This window comes from Lipomyces japonicus, assembly GCF_038497905.1.
Source record: "Lipomyces japonicus strain CBS 7319 unplaced genomic scaffold V1514scaffold_48, whole genome shotgun sequence".
In the NCBI taxonomy this organism is placed as follows: domain Eukaryota; kingdom Fungi; phylum Ascomycota; class Lipomycetes; order Lipomycetales; family Lipomycetaceae; genus Lipomyces; species Lipomyces japonicus.
The window spans coordinates 67,253-80,608 of record NW_027117860.1 but is presented as its reverse complement, the minus strand read 5'-3'; the positions used below and the strand labels follow the sequence as shown (position 1 = coordinate 80,608).

Sequence of the window (13,356 nt, the reverse complement as noted above, 5' to 3'; positions counted from 1 at the left end):
AGCTTCAATGGTCAGGTTCAGGCTCAGGACAGGCGGGTTGCTGACACGTCTAACCGTCTGAATTTTACCAAACGCTTAAGCTTTGTGGGAACGTTCAATGTTGCAATAGCGACGATTTGTTGTATTTTCAACTTGACTTTCTTGATTTATTTTTTTAGCCGCCAATTGCAACTACAAGTATTGTTACAAATTAGAACTTTTTTTTGGTAGCAATGATGGTGGTGAACTTATTGTAGGACGGCGTTCTTGCTCATAAATGGTGGCAGATCGAAATTTCAATTCGCGCCGATTTGTTTTTTGTTGTTATGCTTTAGAGATAGCCATCTACTGTGAAATTTATAATGACGCGTATTGTAACATATAGTGTGACAGATGTATAACTTACATAGGTCAAAATGACTTGGAAATGAAGTAACGAATGTAAATATATTATATAAATATCTAGATTCTCAGGGCAGACCGTATCGCTTGCCCGGGGTCTTTTAAACTCTCAAGACCCTTTAAACTCGTACTTCACGAAAAATTACTGAGGATAATAAATTATTACATCATGACTCAACCAGCCAAGCTTCAAACAAAAGACCAAGTTGAAGAATTTTTGTCCAAGTACGACGATTTTTTATTCGATTGCGATGGTAAGTCTGATCATCAATTTGGTGGTTTTGATTGGGAACCAACTTTGAAAAGTGGCATAAGACAAACAAATTAATTAACATTACAATTACAAGGCGTGCTTTGGCAAGGAAGCGTTCTTTTGCCGTTTGTCAAGGAAACCCTCGAATTGCTTCGGTCTCGAGGTAAGTTATTTGTCGAGTTACGAATGTATGAACTTGCGTTCTCACAACAAAAAACAGGCAAGCGGTTGATTTTTGTCACAAACAATTCGACAAAGTCAAGAAAAGCGTACACCAAAAAGTTTTCATCGCTTGGAATTGAGGTCACAGCGGTATGTTAAAACACTGACTTGGTTTTCATTTGGGTTGGGGGCATGTTTACTAAACCTATTTACTAAACCTACGTTGTTGTGAACAGGAGGAGATCTTTGGCTCAGCGTATTCATCTGCCGTATATTTGAAAAAAGTGGTCAAGTTGCCCGCGGACAAAAAAGTTTTGGTGTTGGGTGAGTCCGGAATCGAGGAAGAACTTGAATCGGAGGGCATTCAATACGTTGGCGGTTCCGACCCATCGTTACGACGGGACATCACGACTGAGGATTACGACAAGATCGTGCCCGACCCTTCAATTGGTTGCGTCCTGGCCGGCCTGGACTTGCACATCAACTATCTCAAGTTGGCATACGCGCTTGTAAACCTTCAAGTGCCAGAAACGTTGTTTTTGGCCACAAACATCGATTCCACTTATCCAACCAATGGCAAGCTCTTTCCCGGTGCTGGCACGATCAGCGCGCCGTTGATATTGGCTTCCAAGCGGCAACCAGTATCACTTGGCAAGCCATCAAAGGCAATGATGGATTGCATCAAGGCAAAGTTTGAATTTAATCCTGATCGGGCCTGCATGGTTGGTGATAGGCTGGATACCGACATTAGGTTTGGTTCCGAAGGTGGGTTGGGAACGTTGTTTGTGCTCACCGGAGTTAATAAGGAGCAAGACATTCTTGCCGACAACGCAGAGATTGTGCCCAAGTATTATTTGCCTAAATTGGGCGATATTTATGATTTGCTCAAGTAAGAGGCACATAAAATTTTGTCTGTTGAATCTTTGTAACAACAAACATATAGTTATAGAATTTTTATACTAGAGTACAATTTTACATTGCATATAATTATTTTTTGAATGATTTATTATGAAAATTTATAACTACGAACTTTTACATCAACACGAAAAGACAAGAAACGAATAAAAAACAAAAAAAAACAAACAAACCGATGACCACGCCAAAAAAAAATTTGAACATTTTTTTTTTTTTATTCAGAATCTGTGATGCAACCCCGACTGGCATTGGTAACATTCTTGGCATACTTGAACAATGTTCCCTTCTTGTATCGAAGCGGAGGAGCCACAAACTTGGCCTTTCTTTCGGCAATAACTTGATCAGACACAAGCCAGTTAATCACTCTCTTTTCAGCATCAATCACGATATCATCTCCGTCATGGACAAGTGCGATCGGACCACCATCTTGAGCTTCGGGAACGATATGTCCAATCAAAAAGCCGTGCGAGCCACCAGAAAATCGGCCGTCGGTCAAGATGGCAACGTCCTTGCCAAGACCGGCACCCATGATTGCACTCGACGGTTTCAACATCTCAGGCATGCCAGGTCCACCTCGAGGTCCTTCGTATCGAATAATAACGGCGGTCTTCTCTCCCTTCTTAATCTCACCGCGTTCAAGGGACTCAATAAAGGCGTCCTCGGTGTCGAAAACACGGGCCTTGCCCTTGAAAATCGTACCTTCCTTTCCAGTGATCTTACCAACCGAGCCACCGGGGGCAAGGTTTCCCTTGAGGATTTGCAAATGTCCGGTCTTTTTAATCGGGTCAGATAACGGCTTGAAGATCTTTTGGTCCTTTGGCAAGTCAGGGTACTTGGCCACGTTCTCCGCCAAGGTCTTTCCGGTAACGGTGATGGTTGAACCATCAATAAGACCCTCGCCAATGAGAAACTTGATAACCGACGGCGTGCCGCCAATGTTGATCAAGTCAGCCATGACATACTTGCCCGAGGGCTTAAAGTCAGCAAGCATGGGCGTCTTGTTGCTAACATTTTGCCAGTCTTCAAGCGTGAGCTTGATTCCGACCGAGTCGGCAACAGCAATCAAGTGCAACACGGCGTTGGTCGAACCACCAGAGATGGTGGTGTACACCATGGCGTTCTCAAATGCTTGCCTGGTCAAGATATCGCTTGGCCGGATGTCGAGCTTGATCAAGTTCTTGATAGCTTCACCAATATCAGCACACTCTTGCAGCTTTGCCGCAGACTCGGCCGGCGAAGAGGAAGAGCCCGGAAGAGTCATGCCGATAACTTCGGCAGCGGATGCCATGGTGTTGGCAGTGTACATGCCACCGCATGCACCAGCACCGGGGCAGGCATGCCGGATGATGTCGGCCCGGGTTGGCTCGTCAATTTGCTTGGTCAAATACTGGCCGTAAGATTGAAACGCAGAAATGACGTCGATATCGACCTCGGGTTGACATGGGGTATGGCCGGCCTTGATCGTACCACCGTACAACATAATGGACGGCCGATTGACTCTGCCCATTGCGATCAAAACACCAGGCATGTTCTTGTCGCAGCCTGGAATGGAAATGTTTGCGTCGTAGTGCTGAGCAAACATGACGGTTTCGATGGAGTCCGCAATCAGGTCTCTGGATTGAAGAGAATATCGCATGCCGTTGGTACCCATTGAAATTCCGTCACTAACGATGTAAGTTTATAACCCCTCACTAAAACAAAAAAAAAAAAAAAAAAAAAAAGAAGCACCAACCTGACGCCAATCGTGTTAAATTGCAAGCCTTTAAGGCCAGCTTTGTCAACACTCTCCTTCACACGGTGGTTGAAGTCCAACAAATGCATGTTGCAAGGGTTACCAGAATACCACACACTAAACTCTGGTTTAAAACTAATAAAGATATTAAACCATGCAGGGCAACTTACCTGGAAATTCCAACCTGACCCTTCTTAAAATCATCGTCCGAGAATCCGGTAGCGTACACTGTTGCAAACTAATTAGCATTTCCTGGTTACAATTTTCTGCCAAATCGTAGACGAACACATTGCCTGCGACGCGCCCTGAGACTTTGGCGTCGTAATGATGGAGCTGAACTTGTTCAATCGGCCGTTGTTGCTTGTTGAATCTTCGTTTCGTGCGACTGTGGTCGTGGTGAATGATCTGTATTGAGCCCATTAATGATGATTAGCTTATCTTCATACAGTTGGATTTTGGCTGCCCACCTCCACCGACCCAATGCCGGAGCATTCTTGGGTGATAACCGACTGATTGCAGACATTCTTTAGCTCTAAATGGTACTGTACTATTTAAACAATTTTTCGAGGTTTTTAAAAAAAAAAAAAAAAAAAATTTCGTCCGAGTCAGCCGAAATGCGCGAAAGCCGCATGATAGCGAACGTGATCTGGTTTGAACTTCACCAGAACCATGACGAGGCATTCGAAGCGAAAGTAAGTAGAAGTAGTAGAAGTAGTGGCTGCCGAAGGCATGTTGTGTTTATCGTGAAGCTCATGACTTCTTTTTTAGCACCGCGTCGTCGTTCTTCACTGCTTACGAGCGGTCGTTGCTGAAGCAATACGGCAGGCAACGGGAGCGACTCACCGGCGATTCGTTTAAAGGATTCGATGCATGTGGCTTGTGTCTCATGGCGGCGCGGGACCCGGTTGCGTGCCCATCTCACGGGCATATTTTCTGCCGGCAATGCGTGGTGGAAAACTTGTTGTCGCAGCATAACGAAATCAAGCGCATGGACAAGGCTCTGAAACGGCAATTAGAATCCGAGCGCGAAGCTCACGAACAGGCCGAATCCAGGATCAGGGATCGAGAAGTGCAAGATTTTGAAGACGCGCAGTCCGGGTTTGTTAAACACCCTGATGGCTCCGACCACAAACGGAAAGCAGGCACTGACGTGGTTGTTGATCATCGCGAACGAGCCAGGCAAAAATTACAAGACCAAGACACGGAAGCAGCCAAGTCGAAACTGGCTTCGTTTTGGATTCCGTCTTTAACACCTGAGGTTGCAAAATCAAACCTGGTAAGCTCGACGCCAAAGTTGCGCCCGGTTTGTCCTGCTGCTTCGGACGAATCAGATTCTCACCACATCTCGTTAAAATCTCTGCTGGCAGTACATTTCGAGGTCGATACCGCCGCGTCTGGTTCAACTACCAGAATATGCCCGTCATGCAGAAAAGAATTTGGCAAATCCTTAGAAGGTTATTGTAGGTCTTTTTGTGTTCATCTATTTGAAATTACCATATTTTTAACCATATATCCTATAGTATCAAACCCTTGTGGTCATGTTATATGTAAATCTTGTTTTGCACAAGTCATGAAGCCAGCACATGCAGGAGAGAAGCTACTATGTTTTGTATGTCAACACGATCTTTCCGACACCAAAAACGGCAAACGTGGAGTAATTTTTATAAAAAGGGAAGGCACAGGCTTCTCCGGTGGTGGGAAGGCCATCGCGGAAAAGAAAGGGGTAGCATTTCAAGCGTGATTTGTCCGTCTCTTTTTAAAAAAAAAAATTCTTATTTAATAATTTACATGTTCATATGATAGGATCAAGCTGTAGATGTGAAAACTCATTGTCAACTTGCTCAGCCAACCGTTCAACCGATGCCCGAGTCTTATGCACAATCTTGGATTCATTTTCCAACATGTCCTTCAATGATTGAATACTTTCGGGTTGCAATCCACTCACGGTGATCCGGCTTGTCGCATTCGTGCCAAATTCAGTCTCCTTCAGGTGTGAAATCATGTTTATTAATTTTTCTGATTGATTAGTCGCCGCCTTGCCTCTGGATGCCAGTCCCTTAAACTCAGACAGTTTTTGCTTTCCCCTGTTCAACTCTGTAATCCATTTCTTTTCCGCATCACTAATAGGCAGTGCCTGTGAATCAACAAGTTTCTGATACAGCTTGCTCGCTCGCTCGTTCAACTCTTGCTGCCGTTCAACAGTCTTTTCGGCACTTGTCACCGATTTATTGGCCGCTTCCAACACGCGATCTTGTAGGTCAGCAAGTTGCAATACCTGCCTGTTAAATTCAACTCGTTGTTCGGTTAGCCTGCGATGAATTTGAAACCCAGCAAAATACACGTCTTGCAATTCCTCTTCCATGACTTCCGCCACGCTACCAAAAAAATTTAAGCAATCTTCCGAGACTTGAACCGGTTCGGTCATTGAAAAATTTGCTTGCTTTTTCTTGATGGACAGTTTTGACTCTGCCGTGCTCCCTCGACTGAGCTTGTTGATGTCAATCGAAAGCGGATTCAGCAGATTGTGATAAGGCAGTGAATTTTTCGACGCAGTATTTGCCAGATTCACATCTTTAATCTCCGATGCTGGTGATTGCAATCCTGCGAATTCATCAAGTTGAAAAGCGTTAATCCCGGTAGTTGAAAGATTTAAAATAATATCAGCTGACAGCAAATCATTTAATACCGCGACGGCCAAAGTTTGATCACTTGAATTTTTCAATAGAGAAGAATACAGAACCGATGTTTCCGTACTCGGAGATTTTGACAAATATTTTGCTTGCTCGCCTTGCGCTGGATTCAACACTGCGTTTAAAAGAGGTTGTTTCCAATTACTAATATCAAGCTTAACCACCCTGTGTTGAAAATTAACAAAAATATAATCTTCCAGAGGCGGGCCGTTGATAAACCAAAACGGATAATCTGATAAAGAATCTTCATCCAATCCAGTGTTTAGCAGAAGCGACTCGTACAACAGCAACGACAGGCGACTTTTATCAGTCAACGCTTCAGAGTCATCATCTAGCGCACTAGCATACGCAGTTGACGTCCACAGTGCACCTACTGGTTCATCTTGCAAGAAAATGTTGACCCTACCACCAGAATAAGCAATTAATAATATGCCAATATTTTCTGAATCTAAAGATACAATATCGGTTGCGTTTCCTGATTTATAAAGATTTTTGGGATACGGACGAATCGACCACGGGCCTTGAAGCTTTTCTGAAAATTTCTGCAAATCAGGACGATCGAACACGGCAAGTTCTTCAAGTTCGCCATAATTATTTGTTCGCCGTGACACACCGGCCAAGTTTGATGCATCTTCTGATTGCAAAACCAAATCCGTAACCCAATTAAATTGTTGACGTTTACGAAATTTTTCAAATTGGCTTGTGGTCGTATCAGTAGTTTTGCTTTCAGCCACTACCCATTCTAGTAGCCGGTATAAACTTGATCTACTTATGGCGCTAAAAAAAAAAAAATTAGTAAACAAGAATAGTTCACATAAGCCTATCAAAATACATACCATCTGCGAGGAATAAATGGGCATAATGCATAAACATCTCCATCACTTGTTAAAATGTACAACAGCATCTCACCCATGCCATAGTCAGCGGATCCAAAACAGATCGACGAGGCATCTAACGCGGACGTATCTGACAAGCCAAACGAATAACCTTGCAATTGGTCTTTGCAGACATCAACTTCTCTTTCAGGAACATCATGACTGACAGTCAAATCAAAGAGCAAAATCCTGCTATCGGACGTAAGCACGACCAACCCAGAGTCATCTCGTGACAATGGATGCCATATGACCTTAACCACTTTACAATTTTCAAACGCACCCAGTTTCCGATACCTTCAAATAAAAATCAGCACAAAAATAAAATTTAAAATTGCTGGGTATCAAAGCTGCCTACCGAACGTGAATGATCGTCTCTGATCGTGTTGTAAAATCAGGCGACGGTAATGACGTGACAACGATGTCATGCTCGCCAATTATTGCCAAAAAAGTTCCAGATTGATTGATTACCAGGTTTTTAATGTCGAATTCGATGCTCGGAATGTGTAACGCCTGCATTCAATATCAATAACCTACAAACTCACAGTGAAGAAGCGGGCTTTACCTTGTAGACATTCACTAGCTTGATCAGATCGGTCCGTTTTGACAAATTCGCGCATCTGATCTGACCATCAACAGCAACGAAAACATCTGTTCCTCTAGCAACGAGCAAGTTCTTGATCCCGTTCACAGCTTGCCCTGATGACGACGGCAACGGTCGGTTTAATGATGCGGCAACCTTGCTGTTGATTGCAAAAGTATTTTTACTGCTAAACAAGCCGCTAAAGATCGGATGATCGGATAAAACATCCTGAATCCTCTGGTTCTTTACAAATGACATTCCTTTCGCTATGCCGCCAAAGAATATGCCAATTTCAACTTTGAGCAAGTGCAATATTTATTTTGGTTTAAACAATTTCATAACAAATTACATAATTTATGACGTAACAAATAAGTTTAAAAAATCCGTGGCACTGCGAGTCGGCAGGGTAACCAGTAAGTTTGAGTCTTTTTACTCAAACTTGTCAATGACTACAATAAATTCATTTATTGATTGAGATTAGTTCTGGGTCTATGCATTGAATTGCTGACATGTTTATGTAAAATATTATTTGATCATGTGACGCTATGAACAGCTTTAATAATATCTTGCAAGTTTATAAGCTTTACACTAGTCTTATTTTCTAGCAAATCGTCATTACTCGTAGCCACCGCCATAATCACGGTTTTTTCCAATGCAAACAACTCAAATCTCCAATCTATCGGTTCTCCATTCACCTTACAAAGTGTTTTGGAATAATGATCTAACCCTGAAACGTCAATATCGCCAACATTAGTGAACTCCACTGATTTAAGGTCTGATAAAAGACCGACGCCAATCGCTTTTGTATAAGCCTCCTTAAGAGCCCAAAATGTAAAGAGTCGACGCTTGATTTTATAGGAGTCCCTTTCAGATAGTATTGTTTTGTACTCGTTTTCTGTAAACACGTCGTGGAAGTCGTTCTCCCACCCTGACCTCCAGTTCTTTGTAGCTTCGTCAATGTCCACAATGTCCACACCAATCCTCTTGCTATTCACAGTTCGTACACCAATCGCAACCAAGCCACCATGATGAGAAACATTATAATCAAACCGGGCACTTTGATATGACGGCCTGCCTGACGTGCTCCTGGTGATTCGCGAATCCTTCCACGCTATGCCTTGCAGTTGCGAAATCACGGCATGTTGAAGCAGAAGCGACACTAAATGCTGAACCGCATCGCTTCTAAAATGATATTTTTTCAATGCCAGCTGCTCGTATGCCGGTAACAGTGAAACATATTTAGCAAACGACTCCTCACTGGCGCTCGAGTTGCCTAACCACAGAGAGCGCACGTCAGCATAAAGCACCACGCACTCTGCATCCCACGTAAACTCTGGAATATCAACCACAGCCAAAAACTGAGCAGGGTGAACACCTAACAACGCAGACATTTCAACCTCATCATTCATCCGTCGTTGGGGAAGCAGGCAAGGTAAACATCACATCATCGTGCGGCTCGTCAATCACGTGATGTGATTTAAGAACCGGGTAAAGTGACCGCATACGTAATATTGCACATTCTTCTCTTTTCCTTCACTTAGCTTCTTTCTCGAACTTCATCTTTCTTGCCGGTCTTCAAATCTATTGTTCTAAATAATCTGTTAGACGTTTTAAGTGAAAGGTATTTTTTTTTGGCGTTTATATATACATTCATATATGTATAAATGTTTTAAAGTCCTGCAATCTTAATCGGTCTTTGATGGTGGTTGCTTCAATCGTCGTCATCTCGGTGATCAAAATGAAACACGATCTCAAGAGTGATGACGGAAATTAACATAAACGCAAGATTTATCGATTGCAGAAGTTTATTTTGGTTTTATTTTATTTGATTATGCTGATCTTATTGTTTTAGATGGCACCTCCGTCTAATGCAGCAGCCCCTTTGTCACAGAGAGTGTTACAACTCGTGAAGGTATGCCATCGTTGTTTATGAATTAGCTGGAATCTCAAATTCTAATCCTTTTTTTTAGACTCTTCAATTTGCATGGTTCTTTGGTACGGACTTGGTTGCGTGATTTATTAAATTCGATTAATCTGACATCTCAATTTATAGGTCATTTACTTGTTGTTATTGGATTTGTTTTCTATGTCTTGTCGAATATCAAGTTCTCTTCCGGAACTAGCTGGGCCAGGTTTTGGTACAAGGAGATTTATATTTCCGTGATTGGTACTTATGGTATTGTTCTTTATAGAACTTACAAGTCTGTGACTCCCACGACAACAGTTTTGCTGCGCGATGACAATGTTCAGTACCTTGTGATTGCACTGCTCTGGCTGGTATCTAAGCCTTTGCTTGCCACTCTTCCTCCTTTTGCCGTGTACTCATTTTTCCATGTCTTGACCTACACACGTACTAATCTTCTTCCTACGTTGGGTTATCCGGCGACCTCGCCTCTTTCAACCAAGATTCAATCATTTGTCGACAATTATAACGACAAATTTACTGCTTTGGTTGCAAATCTTGAACTTTTCCTTTTAGTTCGTTTATTTTTCAATGCATTGCTTTTTCGAAAGGGTTCATGGATTTCGTTGCTCGTGTACGGATCATTCATTCGATTCAGGTTTGAACAATCCGCGTTTACAAAGCTGGCTATTAGAAATTGGGAAGTTAGAATCGACGGTCTCATTGCTCATCCATCTGTCCCAGCGTTTGCAAAGAATGGTTGGCAACAGGCCAAGACGGCGTTGCATGGAATTTCTAGGGCTGCTCCAACTCAAGCTCCTTCCAACAAGGCCGAGTAATTAATTTACAGCGGGGGGTGATTATTATTTCCGTATTGGATTTTTTTTTTGTCTTATACAAAATAGGAACAAGATAATAATTGAGGTCACGGGAAAAGAATGACTATTGGCGTATGATGTAAAAGATATATAACTCCATCATCTTGTCTTTTATTGTTATTAAGAGAGGGAAAAAAATGTATTAAAGCACTTTTTTTTTTTTAATTTTTTTTTTTAAAATGTATTGGGTCTTGCTCACTTTAAATTATCTCTGATTTCAACAAGTCTATCCCAACCATTCGCATCTTCCCATATCTTTTTGCCCTTTGCAATTAATGACCTGACTGTACTTTTCGCTCTCCATTTCCAATCTTTACAAACCACCTGGGTTTCATCCCCTTCTTCACCACCATGCCGCCCAGGCAAGTCACCAAGATTCGTATATCCATCAACCAAAGCTTCACATGCATCAATCACAGAAACCCATTTACCCTCGTTTGTCTCATCAGATTCAAAAATTGCCATCGCCAACCTAAACATCTTTTCATATGACGCCAGTGCCGCCCATGGCCGTTTCCGCCATAATTCAACTTTTGCCACAAGTTGCCATAAATCTGGAGTGCGCGTGATCAACCTTGGTACGGTCTCAGTAAATAGTTGAATAGCTTGACGTTCAAAAAAAGGTCGCCTTTGTTGTTGTTCTTGCCCGTTCGCTTCATCGGCAACCACGTACGTCTCAGAAACCAAGGCCTGCGCCAACACTCTGAGCACGGCAAGATCGATGGCATCTTCACCGACCTTATCGGCACGAAGTTCAATAACTTTTGTAGTTGCTCTTAAACAAGTGGTCCAGTTTTCAAGACGAGCAGATACAGAAACCAAGTTATCCCACAGTCTCCAATCTTCAGGGCTTAACTTGCATGCTTCAGATAACGCGGACATGGCTTCTTTACTTTTTAACTGGCCAGTCTCTTTACCAAGGTGCAATAATGCCGTGGCCAGATTCGACCATGCTTTTGCGTCATCCTTGTCCATAGCCACGCAACGAGTGAAACCCTCCGCAGCAAGTTCGTACTGTTGAGATTCAAGACCAGCACATCCATACAAAAACCAAGCCTGGCGATTAATAGGGTTCTTTTTCAACGCATCCGATAAATGAGCTGCACTAACTAAGGGTTCACCAAGCTTGAAGTAATATTCTCCCAGTGAACGCTTTGCTCCGGCGTACTTTCCTTCTTGCCAAGCCCGTTCCCAATATTCCGGCTTGCCCGTAATATCTCCAAGTACGGAAAGAGCACGAGGATTGTCAACGTGATCGGATTTAATGTAATTTTCCAACAATTCGAGTGCTTCAGATTCGGAACCTGTAGCAGCCATGCAAAGAGCGTTTTCAATTGGAAGGTCCAACCGTTCATAAATCTCCTGCGCAGATCGAATCATGCCGAGAGAAAGATATTGAGTAGCAAGTTCCATATCCATTCTCCATCTCGGAAGTAAAGGCAAAAGATAAATATATCGCAACCTTTCGGCAGCCGATGCTCCGTCTAAATCGGAATGAACCACTGACGTGGCAGCCGATGACACTCCTAGTTCATCCACCAACGATGCCAATTGCAGCACGCCACGCTCCACGGTCTTGGCAGAATTAGACTCCAACAAACTGCGATAGAACAAAGCACGAGAAAAAATGTTCCAGTTGACTGATCCAGAAGACAAGGGGCTATCGCCAGTTGTCTTGGACGATGCAATGACTCTGTTAACATAAGCCAATAGTTGTTCCGCAACCAAAGGGTTCTGTGCCGGCGAATTTGCCTTTAATCGATAAGCTGTTAAAAGTAAAATACAAGCATCCACATCAGAAAGATGAGATGGTGAATTTGGATCTTCATCTAATAACTCTGGTGGAATATTTTGTTCATCATGATTGGCTGATGTGCTTCCAACGTTGGCAAACGCTGGAGTCTCCAATAATAGTTCTGAGTTTAGTAATAACGAATTAGGCAACAATTGCTTAGCATTCAGGTCAATTTCTTTTGTCTTGGCCGCAAATGATTTCGCCAACACAACCAAGTTGGAAACTTCTCTTTGCTGGAATTTAGTGCGCTTTGCCTTGACTCCTGTAACCAGAAATTTAAATCCCGATGCTTTGGTCGCATCTTGCAAAGCTTTTTGAGTGCGAAAATCATAGGAAAAAAAAATGTTTGCTTGAGCAAGTTCCAAAAAGTATTCGGCAGCTTCACCTGGTTCTGTATCTGAAGTAGGCACGGCCGCGGCCAAGTTTTCAAAAATTTTGTCATGCAAGGTTGACGTGGGGTAGTTTAGCAAGCTCTGATGAGCCGTGTATGCACGACCAAGCCATTGATGAGTTTTTTTATTTTGTTTAACTGGCAGTGAACGCAACAACTCTAGTATGGCGATTGATAGAAGAAGAAGGTAAGGTGCCTGAGTATGAGGATATGCTTCCTCTGAGTCAACTTCAAGTTCACGAATGCATGCATTAGTAAACTCGTTTTCGGATAAATCTGATAAAGATAGTAATTTGAATGGGTCATACTTTAATTGTGGACCCGTGACGTTGATTTGCAAAAAATCATTTAACGACCGGATTGCGATCGTGTGCAACTGTTCCGGTTGCAACGCTAAATGCGAAAGCTGTGAAGTGACATGATCGCCAAACGGAATCGTTGTTTTTAGTGATACCGAGTGCAAAGATAGTAGTTCTGGTAAATCCAATTCACTCATTATTTTGATGCTCAAGTTGAATCAACTTTGAATTAATCGAATCAATCATGATTTATTATTTACTGAACGCGCTGAAAAAAATTTGATATTTCATCATGATTGAGGGGTGGGATTGGGCTGCGAAATGAAGTGTCGGATCTATCAACACAAATCTCTGAGTACTCTCAAGCCTACTTTACACAATATCTATAATATAAATTTTCACTATATTTACATTCTAATTATTTCATGCTGTGTAAATCAATATTTTAATCCTTCAAATCAAATTTCTTTGGACATCTAAACTGAGTTTTTTTTTTTGGAAG

The 13,356-nt window shown here is 42.4% G+C and overlaps 7 protein-coding genes across 7 annotated transcripts; 3 read left to right on the top strand and 4 right to left on the bottom strand.

Annotated features, from left to right (window-relative positions):
* The first annotated feature begins 192 nt into the window (after positions 1-192).
* V1514DRAFT_311068 (HAD-like domain-containing protein) lies at positions 193-1,894 on the top strand. Its single transcript, XM_066925789.1, has 4 exons — positions 193-635; positions 729-797; positions 855-946; positions 1,033-1,894. The coding sequence occupies exons 1-4, from the start codon at positions 551-553 to the stop codon at positions 1,687-1,689; spliced, it is 903 nt and encodes a 300-aa protein (XP_066781515.1). The 5' UTR covers positions 193-550; the 3' UTR covers positions 1,690-1,894.
* V1514DRAFT_336370 (dihydroxy-acid/6-phosphogluconate dehydratase) lies at positions 1,761-4,007 on the bottom strand. The gene is made up of 5 exons (XM_066928527.1): positions 3,911-4,007; positions 3,730-3,848; positions 3,614-3,671; positions 3,444-3,560; positions 1,761-3,375 (listed from the first exon to the last, which is right to left on the bottom strand). Exons 1-5 carry the CDS (start codon positions 3,964-3,966, stop codon positions 1,926-1,928), a joined length of 1,800 nt encoding a protein of 599 aa, XP_066781514.1. The 5' UTR covers positions 3,967-4,007; the 3' UTR covers positions 1,761-1,925.
* A 20-nt stretch (positions 4,008-4,027) lies between these two features.
* V1514DRAFT_336368 (uncharacterized protein) lies at positions 4,028-5,246 on the top strand. Its single transcript, XM_066928526.1, has 3 exons — positions 4,028-4,135; positions 4,212-4,903; positions 4,964-5,246. Exons 1-3 carry the CDS (start codon positions 4,113-4,115, stop codon positions 5,182-5,184), a joined length of 936 nt encoding a protein of 311 aa, XP_066781513.1. The 5' UTR covers positions 4,028-4,112; the 3' UTR covers positions 5,185-5,246.
* On the bottom strand, positions 5,195-7,872 carry V1514DRAFT_364391 (uncharacterized protein). Its single transcript, XM_066929784.1, has 4 exons — positions 7,571-7,872; positions 7,364-7,518; positions 6,970-7,302; positions 5,195-6,910 (listed from the first exon to the last, which is right to left on the bottom strand). The coding sequence occupies exons 1-4, from the start codon at positions 7,844-7,846 to the stop codon at positions 5,236-5,238; spliced, it is 2,439 nt and encodes an 812-aa protein (XP_066781512.1). The 5' UTR covers positions 7,847-7,872; the 3' UTR covers positions 5,195-5,235.
* Positions 7,873-8,061: 189 nt separating this feature from the next.
* On the bottom strand, positions 8,062-9,113 carry V1514DRAFT_336363 (4'-phosphopantetheinyl transferase superfamily). The gene has a single exon (XM_066928525.1). It carries the CDS (start codon positions 8,995-8,997, stop codon positions 8,122-8,124), a length of 876 nt encoding a protein of 291 aa, XP_066781511.1. The 5' UTR covers positions 8,998-9,113; the 3' UTR covers positions 8,062-8,121.
* On the top strand, positions 9,049-10,568 carry V1514DRAFT_336360 (uncharacterized protein). The gene is made up of 4 exons (XM_066928524.1): positions 9,049-9,209; positions 9,441-9,500; positions 9,559-9,583; positions 9,642-10,568. The coding sequence occupies exons 2-4, from the start codon at positions 9,441-9,443 to the stop codon at positions 10,328-10,330; spliced, it is 774 nt and encodes a 257-aa protein (XP_066781510.1). The 5' UTR covers positions 9,049-9,209; the 3' UTR covers positions 10,331-10,568.
* On the bottom strand, positions 10,510-13,165 carry V1514DRAFT_336356 (uncharacterized protein). Its single transcript, XM_066928523.1, has one exon. The coding sequence runs from the start codon at positions 13,049-13,051 to the stop codon at positions 10,565-10,567; it is 2,487 nt and encodes an 828-aa protein (XP_066781509.1). The 5' UTR covers positions 13,052-13,165; the 3' UTR covers positions 10,510-10,564.
* Between the last annotated feature and the right edge of the window lie 191 nt (positions 13,166-13,356).